General features: G+C 52.2%; 1 protein-coding gene and 1 long non-coding RNA gene across 2 annotated transcripts; one reads left to right on the plus strand and one right to left on the minus strand.

Moving 5' to 3' along the window:
• Nucleotides 1–328: 328 nt before the first annotated feature.
• LOC128120436 (uncharacterized) lies at nucleotides 329–11366 on the minus strand. Its single transcript, XR_008221875.1, has 3 exons — nucleotides 11071–11366; nucleotides 7276–8006; nucleotides 329–3594 (listed from the first exon to the last, which is right to left on the minus strand). It is a non-coding gene; the product is annotated as an uncharacterized LOC128120436 (long non-coding RNA).
• Nucleotides 10810–20549, plus strand: Bri3 (brain protein I3). The gene is made up of 3 exons (XM_052754418.1): nucleotides 10810–11080; nucleotides 11373–11475; nucleotides 20149–20549. Exons 1-3 carry the CDS (start codon nucleotides 10939–10941, stop codon nucleotides 20279–20281), a joined length of 378 nt encoding a protein of 125 aa, XP_052610378.1. The 5' UTR covers nucleotides 10810–10938; the 3' UTR covers nucleotides 20282–20549.
• Nucleotides 20550–21479: the final 930 nt, after the last annotated feature.

Genomic DNA, 21479 nt, shown 5'->3' on the forward strand with positions numbered 1-21479 from the left:
TTTTGACACTCTGCTTCCTTCTTGTTTTTTTCTTTTCTTTCTTTTTTTTTTTTCTTTCTCCTTTGGTCACAATCCCAGCCATGTGAGGTACCCAGTTCCTGTATGTGCCAAGAAACCCACGTGATGGGTTATCAGCGCCTCTCAAGAGCATGCAAGAAAAGGGCACGACCTTTATTTCGGCTTCCTCTGGTCTTTGAGGACAGTCACAGTGACTGTCAAGGTCTGGAGCATGACGACTGCCCCAGCCCCCAGGCAGGGGCCGGCACATCCTCCGTGTGCCCAGATCCCGTTTTGTGCCCTCCTTAGAAAGCATTTATATACTCTACTCAAAATCAGAGTTGCATTTATTTGTTTTTAACAGAAATGGCAATACTAAAAAAATAAATAAATTTAGTGTGCAAGAGATGTATAAGCAGATAAAGAATAGAATTGAAGTTATCAGAAAAATATACACAGGACTTACTTATGAATGGTAGGGTCTCATGTAGCCCAGGCGGGCTTCAAATCCGCTGTGTAGTAGACTACTGTAGAGGGTGACCTTGACCTTCTGCTCTGCCAGCCTCTACTTCCTGAGGGCTAGGATCATGGCTGCATGCCACCACACCTGGTTTTATTGGTGCCAAGGATAGAACTCAGGGCTCATGAAGGCTAGGCGAGCACCACAGCCACTCAGTGACATCTCTAAGCCTTATTTTTATTTTCCGTTTGGTGCGGAGTCCTCTTGCATGCCACACAAACATCCCATCCCTAAGTGACGTCCCCAGCCTAGAGAAGATATGCTCTAAATGAAACAAATTCCCTCTTATTCTGTGGGAATGTATTTCTCATAGAACCAGTGGCCAGCCAGTCTGCTGAAACAGACTTGTAACCTCAGCTACTCAGAAGGCTGAGGCAGGAGGATCACATGTTCAAGGCCTGTCTGGGCTACAGAGTAAGGTCAAGACCAGTGTGGGCAACTTAGTGAGACCCTATCTCAAAACGGTAAAAAGACTAGATCGATTGGACTTTTGGCTAATATCAACCATGAAGAGGACGGGCAGTGTATAGCTCAGTGGTAACTCGGCTGGCGTGCCCGAGGCCCAGGGTTCAGTTCCTAGCAAGGTAAGGGCAAAGGCGTGCACACACGCGTGCACACACACACACACACACACACACACACACACACACACACACACACCACAGTCACCAGTGTTTCCCTTTTGCACACTTGGTGCAGGAGAGCATGGTGTGGTCTCAGGGCTGCAGGTGCTACACTGGTGTTCAGAGGCCAGGATTCCTTGTAAGCGCAACTGAAAGCGTTTGTGCCTGAGTCTCCTTTGCAAACAGCGAGGGGGCGTTGATGTTTACTTCCGTGGGATAACTCTAAAGAAGCCAGAAAACAAGACATATGACATGCCATGGAGAGTGCCCAACATACCCAAATCACTGCCATGGAGAGTGCCCAACATACCCAAATCACTGTCGCTGGAGTTTTTATGGTTAAAGAAGACCTGATAAGCTAGGTTCAGCCACCCGGCCTCAAATACATCAGTTAACGAGATGCATAATAGTGAAAAGTAGAGGTTTATTCAATATGGCTACATTGGAAAGAAGAACAAATGAAGAGGTCCAGGGACCCCAAAGTCCACTTTCAGCGTCCTGGTATAAGGGTTCATGATTTTTAATTTTTTTGTTTTAATTATTATTATTATTTGGGGGGGGTGTTTCGAGACAGGGTTTCTCTGTGTAGTTTTGGTGCCTGTCCTGGATCTCGCTGGCCTCGAACTCACAGAGATCCGCCTAGCTCTGTCTCCCAGAGTGCTGGGATTAAAGGCGTGTGCCACCACCGCCCGGCTTGTTTTAATTGTTTTTATGTTATGTGAAAGGGTGTCCTGACTGCATGCACCTCTGTGCACCACGTGCATGCAGTTCTCGCAAAGGCCAGAAGAGGGCATCATATCCTCTGGGACTGGAGTTAGAAATGGCTGTGAGCTGCCATGTGCGTGCTGGGAATTGACCCCAAGTTCTCTCCAAGAGCAACTAGTGCTCTTAACCACAGAGCTATTTCTCCAGTTTCTGAGGTTTATGTTTAAATAGGGGCTATGCATAGCTAAGAAATCTCAGTCAATTCTGAGACTTGGGGGGGGGGTGACTTCCAATTCCACGGAGACCATTGTTTCTATAACCTCACAGCTGAAGGGAGAGCACAAGTGTCTCTCTTTAGTATATCTTGGCTCCCGCCATGCCAGTGACACAGGGCAGCTGGATCTCGACTGTATGAGGGTACTCTGAGGGAGGGGAAGGCTTGGGCATATATGCATGGAAATGACGCCATTCTATATCAAGCTTGAGCCCTAATGCAAACAATGACTGGTGTTCTTACAAGAGGAGGGGCCTAGAGAGACATGAGAGGGCTAGAGATACTTTCTTTCTTTTTTTTAAAGATTTATTTATTACGTATACAGTGCTCTATCTGCATATACACCTGCAGACCAGAAGAGGGCATCAGATCGACAGATCTCATTACAAGTAGTTGTGAGCCACCATGTGGTTGCTGGGAATTGAACTCAGGACCTCTGGAAGAACAAGCAGTGCTCTTAACTGCTGAGCCATTCCTCCAGCCCCTAGAGACACTTTCTATTGCTGTGTGACAAGGAATCTGGAGTCACCAGGTACTAGAAATGACAGGAAGGGGCGTTTCCAAGAACCTTTGGAGGGAATGAAGTCCGGCCCACACCTGGATTTTTAACTTCTGCTCTCCAATGAGACAGGACAGAAAGACAGGGGTATGATGGGGACAGGAGAACGGAAAGGAGTCTCATCCAGGAGCCTGCTTGAAGGCTCCCTCCAGCTAGGAAGTCAAAATTCCAGCACCATTAGCCACATTTCCTTAAGACCTTTCTCCCTTCCCAGCTGTGACCTGCAACTTTCCAGGAATCTCAGACCAGACACTCCATTATGGTAAAAGTTACGTCCTAAACCTTGTGCAACCCTAGTGCTTCCTGGATTTTCCTTATCAGATTACGACTCCACGCAAGTCCTCTGCAGCCACTTATCAGGAAGAAGAGGGTGGGGATATGCTCAGCTGGTAGCAGGTTTGGCTGCCACCATCATGAAGCCCTGAGTCCAGGCTTCAGTACCATAAACTGTGCGTGGTGCACAGCTGTAATCCCAGCGCTTGGCAGGTCAAGGTCAAGGCAGGAGGGTTAGAAGTTCAAGGTCATCCTTGGCTTCATAGAAGGCCACATGAGACTTTGTATCAGAGAAAGAGGGAAGGGAGGGAAGAGAGAGAGGAGAGAAGAGAGAGAGAGAGAGAGAGAGAGAGAGAGAGAGAGAGAGAGAGAGAGAGAATACCTTTAGCAAGCCTTTGAGATGTAACTTGAGAGTCACCAAAATGGTAAATGTGGCTATTGCCAGGACACTTACTTGTTTCTCCCCCTTAAGAAGCTGTATTAGTTACTCTCGGTTGCTATGGTAAAACACCATGACCAAGGCAACACAGAGAAGAATTTCTTTGGGCTTATGGTTCCAGAGGGACAAGAAGGTTCCATTGTGATAGAGAAGTGTGGCAGCAGGCAGCAGCTGGAGCAGGAAGCTGAGAGTTCACGTCTTTAACTGTGAGCATGAATCAGAGAGCAAATTGGAAGTAGGCAAGGCCTTTAGTCTCAAAGCCCTCCACAATGATGTACTTCCTTCAGGAAGGCTGCACCATGGCGTCCCCAGGGCTTCAGCCTTTTCTTTCTCCAATGTCTCAGTTAACTTTTCTATTGTTGTGAAGAGACACTAAGGCAATTTATAAAGGAAAGAGTTGGGGGTTGGGGATTTAGCTCAGTGGTAGAGTGCTTGCCTAGCAAGCGCAAGGCCCTGGGTTCGGTCCTCAGCTCTGGGGGGTGGGGGTGGGGGTGGGGGTGGGGGGTGGGGGTGGGGTGGCAGGGGGAAATAAAAAATAAAGGAAAGAGTTGATTGGAAGCTCACCCACACTCAGAGGGTGAGCCCATGACCATCATGGTGAGGAGCATGGCAGCAGCAGGCAGGCAGGCATGGTGCTGGAGCAGGAGCTGAGAGCTCACATCTGATCACAAGGCCAAGGCAGAGAGAGCTAACTGCGAGTGGTGGGGGTTCTTGAAACCTCAAAGCCTCTTGTGTCCCCCCTCTGGTGACACACTTCCTCTGACAAGGACACACCTCCTAATCCTTCCCAAAAAGTTCCACCAATTGGGGAACCATGTATTCAAATTATGCACCTATTGGGGGGGGGCGCATTTTCACTCAAACCATAATACCTTAGGTACGAGATTTCCTGGGCAATTTCAATTCCTTAAGGTCCATTGTTTCATCAGCCTGATGGCCGGAAAGGAGGGGCTTGAGAACATTTTCCCTTCTGCCTGTATGACAACATTACTGGCTCACGTGGCTCCACAATCACACTGTAATTCTTCCTCTTTCCTGCTTAGACCCCTTTTCTCGGGAGTCCCACAAACCATCTATTTCTTACACTCCCTCCTCTGGTCTCAGACTCCAGTTTCTGGCTTTGCTCCCAATTTCATGAAGGAGTTAGCAACACTCAGGAGAGAGCTCCCACGCTGGGGATGTAGCTCAGGGTTGGGTGCTTATGTAGCACCCCCAGTAGGAAGGAGAAGGAGAGGGAGAGGGAAGAAAGAAAGTGGAGAAAGGGGGGAATGAGAGGGAGGGGTAAGAGAGGGAGTGATATCTGTCCTAGCACCTTTGTGTCCCCTTCTATGGGTGACCAGTCCAATCCAATAGGGACTGTCTCCCCTCACCTATCACCCCTCCCCCTGCCCTGCTGAATCCTATCACTTTACAAGTGATCTGGTATTTGCCCACATTAAACAAGCAAGCAAGCCTGGACACTGTTCCTTCCATCTCTACATGGACAACTGTTTCGTTTTCTTGTTTTCAGTGTGTGTGTGTGTGTGTGTGTGTGTGTGTGTGTGTGTGTGTGTGTGTACGTACACGTGCATGTTTGCACTTGCATGCATTTGTCAGTGTGGAGGACAGAGGTTGAAGTTCGGTGTCTTCCTTGATTTCTCTCTCTCTCTCTCTCTCTCTCCCCCCCCCCCACCCCTCTTCTAAGTCAGGGTTTCTCTGTGTAACCCTGTCTGTCCTGGAACTCTCTCTCTGTAGACCAGGCTGGCCTCAAACTCAGAGATTCACCTGCCTCTGCCTCCCAAGTGCTGGGATTAAAGGCGTGTGCCACCACTCGGCTCCATCTTATTTTTAGAGACAGGGTCTCTGGTTTAACTTGGGTCTTATCCATTTGGCCAGGCTGGCCGGCCAGTGAGCTCCAGGGATCCCCGTTTCTGCCTCTCTAGTTCTGGGGTCGCAGGTGCACCCCGCCTTGTCTGGCTTTTATGTGGGTGATAGGATGCAGACTCAAATCCTCATTTTACTGGCTGATCCAGCAGCTCCTCCTCCCTCCCTCTTTTTTGGTGACAGGGTCTCGTGTAGTCCAGGCTATCCTTGAACTTTCTATGTAGCTTAGGATGATCTTGAACTCTTGATTCTCCTGCCTCTACCTCCCACATGATGGGATTTTAGAGGTATGACGCAGCACCACACATGGCTCCTCTCTCTAGTCTTTTCTCTGGTCAAATGTCTCCTTCCAAACTAGCCACTCCGCACACTGGGGGGCAGCTACAGCTCACCCCCTGTCCTGACTCCCCATCTCCTTGAGCCTGTTCATTCCCACGGCATCACCTCTTAGTAACTCTGTCCCCAGCTCATTACATCAGCTCCAAAAGCAGGTGACTGTGTCCTTTCAACCTGCACAAACCAACACAACAATCAGGTGCTCCCGTGGTGCTGGCACCTGAGCGGATTCACCATGAACAGATCAGGTGCTCCCGTGGTGCTGGCACCTGAGCGGATTCACCATGAACAGATCAGGTGCTCCATGGTGCTGGCACCTGAGTGGCTTTGACTATGAAATGTCCCAGACCTTTCAGCAGCAGGGTGGTATCAAACCAGCTGTGGTGTTGTGTGCCTGGAATCCTAGCACTGGGGAAATGGAGACAGGAGCATCAGGAGTTCAAGGTCATCCCTTGTTAGAGGGTGAGTACAGGCCAGCTTGGGCTACAGAAGACCCTGTCTCCAAACTACCATTCCCCCTGACACACACACCCACCCACCCACACACACACACACACTCACACACATGCACGTGCACACACACAGCTGGCTGGAGAGATGGCTCTAGTGGTTAAGAGCACTGGCTGCTCTTGCAGAGGACCTAGGTTCAGTTCCCAGCACTCACATGGTGGCTCACAACCATCTATAATTCCAGTTCCAGGGGATCTAACACTCTTTTGGCCTTTACAGGTACCAGGCACACATGTAGCGCATGGGTACACATGGGGAAAAACAGTCATACATATAAATACATAAATTTAGACCAAAACACCATAAAAAGGAGGAGGATGTTCCCAACACCTGCTTAGACTCTCCCAGCTTTTATTAGGCATCACTTAGGGAATGGGCTCGGTGAAAAACTGGACCTGTCTGGCTCTTCCCCCGAACACAGCTTTGCCTTTGTGCACAGCCAGGTGCTAGCCCTCTGTCTATTACTATCTAAGCCACAATCATGAGCATCCTATCAACAGTTTGGTACCTCTCCTCCTAGAAGCTGCCAAGTCTTTTCATTTCGGGTGGGATTTTGCTGGCCTGGAATTCTAGATCCTCCTGCTTCAGCCTCCTGAGTGCCGGGTTGCAGGTACATACCGCCACCCCTGGAAAGGTCAACAGACTTTAACAGGTACCTCTCATTTTCCTTTCTTCCCAGTTTCTCCCTGGCCTTCGCTGCTGCCTGTCATTTTCTCATCCATCTGTCACCAGGCTTCACTCTGCTCAGCTTCAGAGATTCAGGGCGGTTATGGCTGAGGACACTGATTATCTTCCAATGTGCAAATCTGATGCTCACCCCTGTTTAAACACTTAGTTCCGAGGTGGTGGTGGTGCACACCTTTAATCCCAGCACTTGGGAGGCAGAGGCAGGTGGAGCTCTGTGAGTTCAAGGCCAGCCTGGTCTACAGAGTGAGTTCCAGGACAGCTGTTACACAGAGAAACCCTGTTTGAAAACAAAACAAACAAACCAACCAACCCCAAGCCCGTGCAGTCCCGCAGTCAGATCCTTCAAGGTACTTCCTCTATTCTAGTGTCATCGACTTCCCTGAATAGGGAGGGCCTCCACCTTTGCCTCTTGGGGACCCTTTCTGGCCACCCCAGATGACTTAGTATCATAGCATGGAACTGCCTGCTGTTGATCTTTTGGGATTGTACCTTGTGCTCCTTGGAAAGCTCTTGTCTGCCTGGGAGGTTCTTGTTCTGGTCCCGAGGGTCACTCCCATGGCTTCCTCTAGACACTGATCCCGGGTTCCTGGGATACCCAGGCTCGTGGATTCCTTGTGTGCCATCTCCGTCCCTTCACTTCACTGCAGTGTCATTTCACTCGCTGGCTCCCTACGGGACTGCTGTTTGGCGTCCCATTCAGCGTTGTGTTTTCCATGGAAAGCTGTGGGCTAGCAGGTACACATCCACGGACAGCTGTGGGCTAGCAGGTACACATCCACGGACAGCTGTGGACTAGCAGGCACACATCCACGCACACATCCACGGACAGCTGTGGGCTAGCAGGTACACATCCATGGACAGCTGTGGGCTAGCAGGCACACATCCAGGAACAGCTGTGGGCTAGCAGATACACATCCACGGACAGCTGTGGGCTAGCAGGCACACATCCAGGGACAGCTGTGGGCTAGCAGGTACACATCTAGGGACAGCTGTGGGCTAGCAGGCACACATCCACGGACAGCTGTGGGCTAGCAGGTACACATCCATGGATAGCTGTAGAGGGCTTTGTTGGTAAGTGGCATTCTTCAAGGCTACACTGGGAAATTCCAAAGCCCTCATCCCCCAACTCCAGCATTCATGAGACAGAGTCCTTAAGCAGAGGCACTCCCAGGGAACCAGAGGTTCTCGTTTTCTGTGGGGTTGGATCAGCAAACATGGGCCTGTGAGAAAAGAAAATTGACCTCAAATTGAAGTCTACCAAGGTGTATGGTGTCTGATAGGAAAGGGCTGGAGAGGGCAAGGGACTGTACGGAGTGTCCGAGGTCGGCAGGATGGCTCAGTGGGTAAAGGCATTTGCTAAGCAAGCCTGGTGGCCTGGGTTTAGTCCCCGGAACCCACATAAAGGTAGAAGGAAAGAAGTGTCCACAAACTGGACCTTTGACCGACATTCATATACCATAGGGGATGCCCCCCGCTCCCCGCATCATTCACACAACAGTAATGAATACTAATTTTTTTTTTTGGTTTTTCGAGACAGGGTTTCTCTGTGTAGCTTTGCGCCTTTCCTGGAACTCGCTTTGTAGACCAGGCTGGCCTCGAACTCGCAGAGATCCATCTGCCTCTGCCTCCCAAGTGCTGGGATTAAAGGTGTGCGCCACCACCGCCCGGCCTAATTTTTTTTTTTAATGAAGCAGTCACCACCTGGGAGGTCACAGGGGAGCAGCCTGAGATGAACCCACTTCTCATGATGATAAGGGTTGGTGCTGCATCCCAGGCTCCCCTGGAGAGGAGAGGGGTTACACTGCTGAAGCCTTTGGGCTCTATCTTGCCCCCCACCCCGCGAGCTTCAGCCCTGCTCCTTCCAAAGTCCTTAGCCATGTTCCATCAGCCAAATTCTTTTGTTGTTGAGACAAAGTCTCAAGTAGCTCAGACTGGCTTTGATCTTGCCGTTTAGCCAGGGATGGCCTTGAATTTTGGACTCTCCTGTCTCCAGCTCATGAGTGCTAGGATTACAGGCTACCTTGAGCTACCTTGCCTGGTTAATGCAGTGTTGGGGATGGATCCCAGAGCTTCATGCATGTTAGGTGATGGCTCTACCAACTGAGCTACACATCCAGCCTCATTGGGTTTCTTTTTGAGACAGACAGTCTCAACATGTTACTCAGGATGGCTCTGAACTCCCAGTTCTCCTTCAGAGTGGCACTAGATACACATGCCTGTTCATCCAAGAGCACACACACACACACACACACACACACACACACACACACACACACACACAACTTCACTCTTGTCCTTGATGTCCTCTCTCTCTCTCAAGACAGGGTTTCTCTGTGTAGCCCTGGCTGTCCTGGAACTTTCTGTATAGACCAGGCTGACCTCGAACTCACAGAGATCCACCTGCCTCTGCCTCCCAAGTGCTGGGATTAAAGGTGTGCGCCACCACTGCCCAACCTCGATGCCCTCTCTAATGTTTATTGGTCAAGGGATTGGCCGGCCTCTCAGTTCTCCTCATGAGATGTTGGGGAAATGACCAGTGCAAAACCAAGAGGAAAACAGGAATGGGCTTGGAAGAACTCAACACGTGAGGAAGGGATGTGAGTTTATTAATCACCCAGATGTGGATCCTGTGTGTACACACCAGGAACAGACTAGACAAGATGCGCTTGGTGGTACAGTAGTAGCAAGTCTGTTGTTATAGGGGTAACCAGTCACTCTCTGATGGGCTGCTTCAGGGGAAGGACTCCTCACTGGTACCATAGACTGGGTCAAAGCCATGGCTAGGGATGACAGAGGCCCTAGCAGAGAAGTTCCCTCTGTTAATTTGCTAAAATGAAAGTAATTAAAGAATAGCAGCACAGGATTATAATCCCACTGTGGGCAGATTATAGGCGTATCACAAATTCAAAATAAATAAATACAAACTGAATCTCTGAGAAGTTGTAGTTACCAAACGTGGGTCAAAACACAGATCACATAGAAAAGGACAGGAGGTGGGAAGTGTCACCAAAGCAAGACCCTGGAAACACACAGGCAGCAAACGGGAAGGGTTCTAAGTGTTCCAACATTCCTTTTTGGTTTGGTTGGTTTTGGAGACACAGTCTCCTTGACACATGGTCTCACGGAACTCAGGCTGGCCTTGAACTTGCTGTGCATCAGAGGATGTCACTGAACTCCTGGTCCTCTTGAGTCAGCTCCCAAGTGCTGGGATTACAGGCATGCACTGCCGTACCTGGTTTATGGAATGCTGGAAATGGAACCCATGGCTTTATTCATGCCAGGCAAGCACTCTTATCAACCAAGCTACAGGCACAGATCCCAATCTGCCTTACTAACCAACTTAACTAACCAAGCATCATGCTTGGGACTACTTCAACCAGAGGCATGACAGTAGCCATGTGGAGACTGCACCCCTGCCCCTCCCCGTGGGTGGTGATCCTGGCGCTGGGGGCGGGGAGGGGGAGAATTTGAGGGTTTAATACAGTGATCAGGAGCCGGCAAGGTGGTCCATACTTTGGGAGGCAGAGGCGAGAGGATTAAGAGTTCCAGGCTCCATAGTAGTGAGGTCGAGACCAACCTGGGATGCGTGAGCCCACAAACAAAAGGGGAAGGGGGTGATGGGGGCGAGTGGCCGTTGGCGAGATGGCCCAGCGGGTGAAGGTGTCTGCCGCTGAACCTGACAACTTATCTATCCCAGGACCCATACGGTGGAGAGCAGGAACCCACTCTCTGACTTCCAATGCATGCCCACTCATATAAACACACATACCCCCAAATAAATGTAACAACCGTTTTTTTAAACAAAAATTTTAAAAAGATCAGGAGCAAGGTGTCAGGACTTCCCTGGAAGCCCTAGAGTCTACGAGGGGCGGGACTGAGTGAGGACAACGCACCACCACCACCGCCGGCCGCCGAGGCGTCTTTAAGACGCCCGCTCCAGGCCCCGCCCACGGCCCCGCCCCGCCCACGTGACCCCGGTCTTGTGACCGGCAGGAGGGCGGGGAACCCTTGGCGCGCCCGCCCCGCCTGGCGCGCGCCTTACAGGGCCGAGCTGCTGGGGACACCGCCGTCGCTGCCGCCACCGCCGTCCCCGCCGGGCCGAAGGGAGCGAGCCGGGCCGGAGCTGGCGGGCGCGCGGCCCCGGGGGCCGCCATGGACCACAAGCCCCTGTTGCAGGAGCGCCCGCCCGCCTACAACCTGGAGGCCGGCCAGGGCGACTACGCGTGCGGCCCGCACGGTTACGGGGCCATCCCCACCGCGCCCCCGCCGCCGCCCTACCCCTACCTCGTCACAGGTGGGCCCGCGGCTCGGCGGGGGTCCCCGAGCGGCCTTCTGGCTGAGCACCGCGCTGTCCCGGCGCAGGCCTGCAGGGGCAGCTGCTGCTGCTGCTGCTGCCTGGAGCGCCCTGCCCGGCCGGGCCCTGCCCCGGTGGCCGTGAACTTTGTGTCGGAGGGTTTGCACTTGGCTTCTCGAGCCCACCCGCAGGGCGCGCTCAGCCCAGTTGGAGGCGGGGAGGACCGGGGATTAGGGGGAGGGAGGAGGAGGGCCGAGAACGCCCGGTGCTGATCTGCGCTCCGCTCCCACAGGGATCCCCACCAGCCACCCCCGGGTCTATAACATCCACAGTCGAACGGTCACCCGGTATCCTGCCAACTCCATCGTCGTGGTTGGAGGCTGCCCGGTCTGCAGGTGAGTCTTCAGCCTAGGGGTGGTGGTGGCGGCGGCGGCGAACGCACGTGCCGGGATCTTGCAAAAGGCCAGCGGGGGTGGGATGGGGTGGGGTCACAGCCGGGATCCCGTCTTAGAGGGAGTCCCGCATGGGAGGGACTGCAGTGGGAGAAAGGTGGGGTCACACACCCCTGGCTCTGAATTTACTTTATGCGGCAGAAGGATGGGTTCCCTTTTTCTGTGGGGAGTTGAGTGCATTTGGGAGGCATGGCACCCCGAGTGCGTGGGACGCAGGAATGTTAACAATGGAGACTGATGGTCTTTTCCTCCCTGGTTCTGGGATCCGCAGCGAATCAAGGTTTATTTTGGTTTTTCGTCCAGTTTCCGCTAGTGTACTGTTACAGTTGAGTCTTATTTGGGAGGTACTGGGACTTGAGTCCGCTGGCCAGTATGCCTGAGGACTTGGGAGATCCAAGTAGCCAGGAGAGTAAAGGCCGTGAGGGTGCAGAATGCAGACTAGGGCTTAACAACTCCGGGCCACTAGCTGGCCCAGGAGGAAACCCCGTGCTTCTTTGTTCCGGCCTGGAGTGGTTTTTTTTTTTTTTTTTTTCATATCCTCAAACTGGAGCTGACAGAAACTTTGTGAGGACTTTATGTAAGGCAAGAGATGCAGCCAGGCTCGTTTTAGGCAGGCTTTGAGGAGTCAGCGTCCAAGTAAGACTTGGCCACTCACTCAGATGCGCAGGGCAGGGCTTCAGCCTTTGTCTGGGAGGAGGAAGTTCAAGTCTACGAGATGGGATTAAGAAACCCTTGTTTGGATTTAGACTTTATTTCAAAAGTGTGTTTCAGAGGCGCGGAGTGGAGCCATAGGGAAGTTAATGATTTCAGAAACTCGGGAGTGGCTTCACAGATGACCGAGGGTGGAAGACACTGACTGGACCCTCAGAGCTGATCGTGTGCGCGGTGACGGAGAGTGAGTGCTGGTTAGAGTCCTCATTCAGGGACCCCAGTGCAGACTCAAGGCGCTGTCCGGCGCTCTTGGTGGGTCATTGCCCTGCTGACTTGGTCTTTGGAGCTGGTGGAGGAGAGAGGGGCAGAGGGTAGGAATCAGCTGCTCCCTCCAACTGTAGACGGGCTCTCCGATAGCTTAGTCTTGCTGACTCCTCCAGAGGGCGGTTCAATGCAAGAGTTCCACCTGAGGGTTTGAGGCACACCGGGTAGACAAGAGGGAGTACCAACTCGGGGGTGGTTCTGGTGTGTTGAGCAAGGGCATCAGTATAGGGTCCCCTGTGCAGAGAGCCTTTGGGGAGTGGGGAGTTGCATGGAGATGGGAAATGGGAAGCCTTCCTGTTTGGTGTTGAGGCTAGTCCCTGGGGGCCTCAGAGCCCTATGGATGGGGCAAACATTAGATGATCTCTCAAGTTTAAGGAGAGGTGTTAGGCAGGCAGGCAGGCAGGCTGGCTGGCTGGCTGGCGGGAGAATGGAGAGAGGCATAGCACTGGAGGAGCCTCTAGTATTTCATGTCTCTCTGCTTTGTCCAGCAGTGAGCTGGACGAGGAACTGGATCCAGATCCTGGCCCTACCACGTGCAGCTGTTTTTTTCTCCATCAGTGGACAGGGGTGTTCCCGTAAGGCTCTTGGCCCAGACCTCTGAGCTCAGAGAAGTGGGGAGGGGAGACCAGCAGCAAGGTAGTATGGCTGCTAGAGCCTGGGAGTCAAGGTAGTCCAAACCCAAGAGCTGTGGAGTGTCCAGCTGCAGTCTGGGTTACTGAGAACACTTTCCCTGGGACGTGAGTTGTGTGGTTCCGCAGGCTTGTGGCTTCTCATGGGGCCCTTCAGTGCTGCAGAATCTGGGACAAGGTCAGGCTGTGTCCGCCGCCCTCTCAGGAAGGTCTTGGGCTCTTGTGGGTGCTTCCTTCTTTGGGGACTCATAACTGCTACTGAGTGGAGGCATCCAGCATTCAGGAAGCTGGGTTCTCTGAGGACAACTTTTGTGGGTGCCTGATCCTTAAAGTGGTGACCACTCTTGGATCTTCCCAGGCCACTTGTGTCCTGGCTGGGAGGAACAGGCTGTTATGCGCACACCTGGGACCCCTGCAGGCTGTTCACAGTGCCCTCTGCTGCCAGCCCCTGGCTCCAAGGCTGATTCCTATTATAAAAGCAGGCATGCAGGGTGTGGGGCTCCCTCTCCCAAGCAGGGGGCGGGAGGTAAGTATGGAGTGGGCAGCACAGGAAGGGGTGGCTGGCTTTACCTTTGGTTTAGGGAGTGGGTGTGTGTGTGTGTGTGTGTGTGTGTGTGTGTGTGTGTGTGTGTGCGTGCTCCTAGGGTTGGGACAGAGATGTTCCCCTGGAAAGATTGAGTCTGCCCCTGCCTAGCCTGTTAGGGCTGAGAGATAGGACACATCTCATGTGACCAGACTTTCTCCCTTCCAGATGTAGCCTGCCAGGCCCTGTCCCTTCCCTCCCTAGTGGCTTGGCAGGACTCTGCCCAAGTCACACGTCTGTGATTCCCTCCGAGTGAGACTTGGCAAAAGAGGCCGGTGTCGCTTGTCACTTTGCCATTCTGTCTGAGTCGCAGTTAAGCAGCCTGACTCCATCTTCCCTTTATAGACATTTGCGAGAAGCGATTCTCTCCTCCCCAGTGGATGAACCAGGCCCTTGCTGGGCTTCTTCCAGCCTTCCTTAAGGTTTTTCTGCCCCACCTGCAGCAAGCAGGGTATCCACAAAGGTCCTGTGTCTCTGAGGCTGGCGCCTTTCCAGGGCTGTGGGTTGACCTTAGATACAGGGCAGGTGAGGCTGCTCGGTGTGCCCTGGGAGCACAGGTCACAGCTGGAATGTGCATGCACAGGGTGAGTGGCACGGCTGTGAGTGCAGAGCTGGCAGGCACCGGCTCCTCGTGAGTATTGGCTGGGTTGTTACCCGGTATTTAGTTCTGGAGGTGACCAAAGAGACAGGAAGAAATCCAGGGGAGGGTGGAGTCTGGATACAGCCCTGGTATAAGGGTTGCTGTTATGAAAGCCCGTGTGGGCTGAGGTGGGTTTGGGTGATATAGAGAACGTGAGGTGGCAGAGAGTCTGGAGAAGATGGGGTAGTGGCAACCTTGGGTTTCTAATAATGGTGGGTGATGGAAGGGCTGTTCTGCCCCTTCTGTGTCTGAGGAAGGAGGTGAAGGAGCTGGCCGTGCCAGGCAGGAGCTAGAGGCCGGTGTCCTGGCTGTGTGCTGGACAAGGCATGCAGTCTGAAGGAGGCCTGCTTTTGTCTCCCAGTCCTATCTGGGGCCTACCAGCTCTGGCAGTGTGGGATGGCACAAATCTGAGTGGTGGGCCTGAGGGCACATGCCTTGCCCTCTTTTCCCCCCACTGTGAACACTTGAGGTTAGGCCTGACAGTTGGGCTTTTGAGACCTGTGCTTAGGTGGCAGGATATTTTGGGGGAGGTCCTGGTGAACTGCCCACATCAGGGTGGTGCTCTCTGCCATGTGGGGATGCTCTGTGGAGTGGAGACTGTTGTCTGGTGGCTCTGTTGGGAGCTTTCACTCAGTCAGTAGCTGGTGGAGGAAACCCTTGCATCCTTTTCCTGGGGATGTTGTCCTTCCAGTTCTAGGAATGTTGCAGGTGGCTCCTAGGGCTGGATGGTGCCTCGGGGCTCCCAGGCTTGGGAGTAATACTTGAACATCCGGAGGGCTGGGGCCAGCTTGGATCCCTGCCACACTTCCACAGCTGTATGGCCTCCTGCAGCTCCGACCTCATCCACCTGTAAGAGGGGGCCAGGCTGTACTGATGGAGTGGGGTTCTGTAAGGACACAGGACGGGTCAGGATAGTCCTTTCTGGCTAAGTACTTGGCCCTTGGGACCTTCCAGGGTTGCGAGTCTTCCTGCAGCTCAGAGCTTCCCTCTCCCTTCCTCCGTCCACTTACCTCCTGCGACCACCCTGTCTGGCAGATGTCAGGGTTGAGTGACTGCCTGTTTGTGGAGGCTCCAGTTAGGGGTTCAAGAATAAAGGCTTTCGAAGTTAGTTATTTTCCTAATTCCCTGGGCTGTTTCCTCCCCTTTCCGTGTGACTGGGTAAGGGTGGAGGAGGGGCCATCCAGGTGCTGCCAGGAGGCCCAGCTTTGGGTTCTGAGCCAACTGAAGAGTTGAAACCTGTCCTGGAGCTCCAGGGAGGCTGCAGAGGAAGAGAAGGTGAGGCTGTGGGGACAGGCAAGCTGGACGGCAGCAGCTGTTCTCTTGGGCAGGGTCTTCACTTAGTGCCGTTACCACCTCAGTAGCCTGGAGCATTTGGTTGAATATAAATTGACTTAGAGGCCATATTGTGTTTCTGGAGTCAGACGTTGGCTTTTAGAACTAAAACTTTTGCCAATGTTCCCTTTGAGATCTGGGGCAGAACTGAAGTTAAAATGTTAGTATTTTTGCAGCAAGATGTGAATCTTCATGTTAAGTGGCTATATTAAGACTATAAATAGGCTGGGCAGTGGTGCACGTTTTTAATCCCAGCACTTGGGTGGCAAAGGAGGGTGGATCTCTGTGAGTTTGAGGCCAGCCTGGTCTACATAGAGAGTCAGGGCTATGTAGAGAGCCTGTCTAAAAAAACAAGCAAACAACAAAACAGAGACTGTAATCTCCTCATACACATTCACATCAGGCTGCATCCAGGTTGGGCTTACTCCAAATTTGGGGAAAGTTCTGCTTTGGGCATTTGGAATTGTGGGTTGAGGGACAGGGATCCTGGGGCATGAGTTCCCTCGCTTACAGCTAAAGATAGAGGGCTGGAGCAGGTCTCTCTTCCCCATCCCTCTAGTTCACTGAAGCCTGCTTAGAACTTGGGTTCAAGTTGTTTTTGTGGGATGAGGATATGTGAGTCTCCAGTCACAGACTTCTGGTTGCTGGCAGGTGTCCAAAAAAACCTTAGGTGACTGGTCTCCAAATAGTGTGACTGAAGGAGCATCCTCACTTTTCCTGGAGGCATAGCGGCCTTAGTCCTCTCAGAGGTGGGCATCCCTGAGCAAGCTGAGGGGAAGGCTCCTTAGGAAGGATGAGGTTCTCAGTACCAAGTCTGGCACTCGTAACTGTGGAGCCAGCAGAAGGTGGCTGCTTCCCAGCTGAGCCTCTGACAGACAGTGTGGTGCTTGCAGGGAACCCCAGGTATGTGAAGACTAATGCTTTGAGCTGTCCCAGTGCCTGAAGGCCCAATAGTGACAGGTCAGGTGGGTCCACTGTGGCTCTCTCTTGCTGTTGAAGGTATGAGCACTGTTAAAGGGTTCAGAAGATAAGAGGTCTTGAGCCAAGACACTGGGCCTGGCTACTTCTGGTAATTGTGCATCAGGCAGTGCGGGCCATGAGGGAGTGCTCGGGGGAGTGACCTGCCATCCTGGGCTCCTAGTTCAGCAGCTGAGTTGCTGGCTTATGGTCTGGATGGAGCATTCAGAGGGACAGCAGGGTTGGAGTGTGCTGCTACTCTAGAAGGGTTGCCCCCAAATACAGTAGTGACCCACAGCTGGGCTACTCATGTGGATGAGATGCAGGGCAGCATGGAGAGCCCACGCCAACCCCTTACACGCTGGCATAATCTTACAGTGTCCCAGCCACTGGCATCTTTTGGGCTCTCCCTCTCCCTTGGGAGCAGCTTGGCAGGTGCTCCTGTCTCTTTTCTTGGGTATTGAAGATCTTGAGGCCCCTGGTTTCTTTGAAAGTTTCTGGTGACCCAATCAGAAAGCAAGATTTGCTTCCTGTGTCCAGTGCTCTTTTGTGGGACGTTTTCTTTCTTCTCCTTTCCTTTCCTAACCTTTTAAGACAAGGTCACATGTAGCCCAGGTTGGCCTCTAATTAGCTGTGTAACTGAGGATAACCTTGGACTTCTGATCCTCCTGCCTTTATCTCCTGAGTGCTGGAGATACAGGTACACACCACTCTACCCAATTTTCATGGTATATTTTCTAACTGGAATATGCAGACCAGTGTTTCTTGGAATTTTACCTCGAGATTGGACAGTGTGAAGGTGTTGGGAGAAATAGAAGGATGCAACCCAGACAGAAATGCCCTTAGTGGGTCAGGACCACATGGTCTTCTGCTGGCCACTCTGGACATTTCTGGGCCCAGGGCCCTGCCCACCTGTGCCTGGGGGCAGCAGAGCAGCCTCCGGTAGTTTTTAGTTGGGTGTTTCATCAGTTTCACCACTGGTTAGAGAGGGCCCTGCAGCTGCAGCCTGGTGGAGGAAGTGTGGTGACGTGGTGACCTTGTGGTGGTTAGAAAGGGGCACTTTAGTAAAAGTCATATGAGACAGGCCTTGGTGGCACATATCTATAATCCCAGAACTTGGGAGGTGGAGGCAGGAGAGTCAGAAGTTCAAGGTCATCCTCAGTTATATAGGGAGTTTCAGAGACCCTGTTTTAATGCCCCCACCCCCAAATCACACAAGAGGTAGCTTTGCTGACACAGTGCAGGCATCCCGATTCGTGCCGCCTTAGAACAGATTGGTTTCCCTGTGCTCTGGCCTAGCTCAGCAGCTCTGTCACTAGCTCAGGTGTTGGAAGCTCAGAACCAGGCGGAGTGGAAAGCGCCCAGAAGTGGGGTTGTTTCCCAGCCCTGCCTGTCCAGAGCCCCCGCACCCACAGAGCTTGTTGGGGTTCAGGGTCTTACTGCCTGCCATAGGTTTGTTTCTGGCGGTTCCTCTTGAGTGGGTGGGGGAAGCTGGCATGGAGTTCGCCTTGTCTTTCAGAGCTGGGACCCTGCCCACTACGCCTGGTGAAGCCTTCAATGTTGGCTCTCCCCTGTTGGGTCTTTTTTTTTTTTTTTGGTTTTTCGAGACAGGGTTTCTCTGTGTAGCTTTGCGCCTTTCCTGGGACTCACTTGGTAGTCCAGGCTGGCCTCGAACTCACAGAGATCCGCCTGGCTCTGCCTCCCGAGTGCTGGGATTAAAGGCGTGCGCCACCACCGCCCGGCTCCCTGTTGGGTCTTTTAAGCCTTCACTTTCCTGCTCTCTCTCTGAGGAGTAGCCAACGTGGTCTAAAGGACAGTTTGCAGTATCTAAGACCGTGGGGAGGGAGGGATAAGATGCTGGGAGCCACTCTACTCCCTCCCTCTCCCCTCCCTACCCAGAGGGAGCAGAGCAGGCAGGGTTGAACTTCCAGCTGTTTGCTGTCCCTGTGATGTCCCTGCTGAGCTCCCTCCTTTACAGACCAGCTCTGATGTCACTCGGACAGTCTCTTCAGCAGCCCCCTCCCCTTCTCTCTTCTCTGTCCCAGCAGTGTGTACTGCCCATGGGCTAGTGCCTGGAGCACTGGATGGGGGCCCCTGTTGGGAGAAGCCTGGGGAAAAGCTCGTGGGAGTCTGTTGGGTAGAAGTGAGACTTGGCATCTAGAACTTTCCAGAGGAGCCTTTGGAGCTTTGCTTCCCACCTTTGGAATTTGTGAGAAGATCCTTGAGCTACCTTGGTGACAAAGACCTGGAATCCTAATAGGCTGAGGCAGGAGGAGCCAGAGTTTCAAGCCAATATGGGTCACATGGGGAGAAAAAAAATGACCTCTGACAGACATCTGGTCACCGGACCTGTTTCCATGCTTGATACAGGCTTTTCATGATGTCCCTTTGTCATTGTGTTCCACGTTATGCATGTGCACTTGGCTTTTTATTTTTAAGGGTTTATTTATTTTTATGTGCATTGGTGTTTTACCTGCATCTGTGTGAGGGTGTCAGAGCCCCTGGAACTGGAGTTAACAGTTGTAAGTCGCCATGTGGGTGCTGGGAACTGAACCCAGCTTCTCTGGAAGAGGAGCCAGTGCTCCTAACCCCTGAGCCATCTCTCCAGCCCCCTAAACTTCTGTCTGACTTAACTTCACACCAACCAAATGATCACTTTTAAAACACTTTCCCTTAGAGGACAGAAAAGAAACCTAAAACATTTCAGCGGTGGGGAAAGACTCTGGGTTTGGAGACAGAGCACTTAGCCGGCTACTCGGGAGGCTCGGTTTCTGTTCCCAGCACAGCGAACACTCTACGGTGGGTTTCATTTCTGAGATGTCAGAGTTTTTTTTTTAAATAATTTATTTATTTTTATTTTATGTGCATTGGTGTTTGCCTGCAGGTGTTTCTGTGTGAGGGTGTCAGATATTGGAGTTATAGACAGTTGTTAGCTGCTATGTGGGTGCTGGGAATTGAACCCGGGTCCTCTGGAAGAGCAGCTAGTGCTCCCAACCGCTGAGCCATCTCTCCAGCCCGAGATGTCAGAATTTTTATAGAATCATTTGCTTCGCTCTTGTTTTTCCTGTTGTGTATGAAGGCAGAAGCCAAAGGACAGCTTCATGGAGTTGGTTCTCTCCTGCCACCTCCAGGGGCTGAGAGGATCCAACTCAGGTTGTCAGGTTTTTGTGGCAAGCGCCTTTACAGCTGAGCTGTCCCACCAGCCCCATCTCACCCCTTTTTGTAAGACTGACCTATGGAAAGTTCTTTATTTGCGTTAGGGGATACCTTTCAACTGTGTTCTCTGAATTTGCCCAGGGTGCCCTCAGTAGCAGTGGCAGTTGGTACTGGCTCCAGCCAGTTCTGTGCACTCCAGCCCTGGGCTGTTTGCTGGGGTGTGTGCCTATTCCAGGCACATTCCCCCTGCAAATGTGTGTGTGTGTGTGACTCACAGGAGGGGAGGATGACGTCCCACGGGTTGTCAGGCTTGGGGGTCCTAACTTGGTTGCCTCTCTCTGCAGGGTTGGTGTCCTGGAGTACTGCTTCACCTGCCTGGGCATCTTCTTGGCCATCGTCCTGTTTCCTTTTGGGTTCATCTGCTGCTTTGCATTGAGGAAGCGAAGATGCCCCAACTGTGGAGCAGTCTTTACTTAAAGGGAACAACACACCCAGTTTTCCTACATTCAGCTATCTTTTCTAATGTAAATGTTGTGTACAGTAGTTTTATTTGATTAAGCTTCGGACTGTTTTGTAAAGTGTGGTGGGATAGACTTGGCATACACGGCCGACTTGCAGGTGAAGGCAGCGAACTGCTCCCGAGGTTAAGAGAACTCAAGAAAGTACTGCTTCTAGTTTTTGCAGTCTTCAGTTTGAGATGGTGAGAAATGCTGTTTTAAATAAATGAGATTCATACCGTTGTGTAGCTTGTTCTGCTTGCCCAGTGTTTTTACACACTGCCCCTCTGTGAAGTCTTGTCGTGGAAATGTCACACGTGCAAAGGCCCTGTGGCCATCTTCCAGTCTTCGGGTATCACTTATGGCTCAGAACATGTGTTTCAGACTCTCCTTTATTATCAACATGAAGCAAATGGTAACCTTGGTGTTTGCAGCACTGCGGCATGAGTCAGGTAAGTGACCCCGTGAGGGAGAACACACCCCAGCAGACATTTCTGTATGTGTGTGACAGGAAGGATGTGAGTTCTCAGTGCCACTCCCCCTTCACATATCTGAAAGCCACGCTTGTTTGTACTCTGTCGGTGAAAACACAGGGCTTCTGCCTTCACCTGCACTTACGTGTTGATCACAGAGACGGTTTGAAATGTGGCCCTTTCTCCATCAGGCTGGGACACCTGCCTAACACAGTGATAAAAGAGGGCATGACCCTGACTGTGATCTACGGAGGGTGTTGGCATGGGCAGGCCTGTGCCAGTTGCCCTTCATGGGGCCAGCAGGTTTGTCCTTCCACGTGAGCCTGGCACTGTTTGGCCGAGCTGGAAAGACTGAAGTTTCATGTACACAAACCCTGACCAATTTGCAACTTGGGGAAAAATGATTTCTCTGGTGAGATCCAAGAAACCGAGATAAGCAGCAAGCTTCTATCAATAGTGACTTGCCTGGGTGTTGCTTTTGATCATTTGCCATCCCAGAATAGGTCTACACCTTGGGCAGGTAGGGGCAGACTGATCCCTGGCTCAAGGCTCTGTGCAGTGGCCTAAGCCATTGTTGGTCTCAGCCAGAGTCTGAGTGTGGGACAGTGTTAGGCTGGAAGAGCGAGCACTCTGCCTCTCCTGCCCACCAGTCACCAGGCTTTAGAAGTGCCATTTACAGGCCATTACCTGATTAAAAAACGGAGA

Source organism: Peromyscus californicus, unplaced genomic scaffold, assembly GCF_007827085.1.
Source record: "Peromyscus californicus insignis strain IS unplaced genomic scaffold, ASM782708v3 Scaffold_2__1_contigs__length_46816999, whole genome shotgun sequence".
NCBI lineage: Eukaryota > Metazoa > Chordata > Mammalia > Rodentia > Cricetidae > Peromyscus > Peromyscus californicus.

What these genes read in the sequence shown, in the direction of transcription:
- Bri3 (XM_052754418.1), top strand. Translation starts at nt 10,939, where the DNA reads ATGGACCACAAGCCCCTGTTGCAGGAGCGCCCGCCCGCCTACAACCTG. An exon ending in CTACCCCTACCTCGTCACAG is followed by an intron (nt 11,081 to 11,372) that starts GTGGGCCCGCGG and finishes CCGCTCCCACAG; the next exon opens with GGATCCCCACCAGCCACCCC. An exon ending in GGAGGCTGCCCGGTCTGCAG is followed by an intron (nt 11,476 to 20,148) that starts GTGAGTCTTCAG and finishes CTCTCTCTGCAG; the next exon opens with GGTTGGTGTCCTGGAGTACT.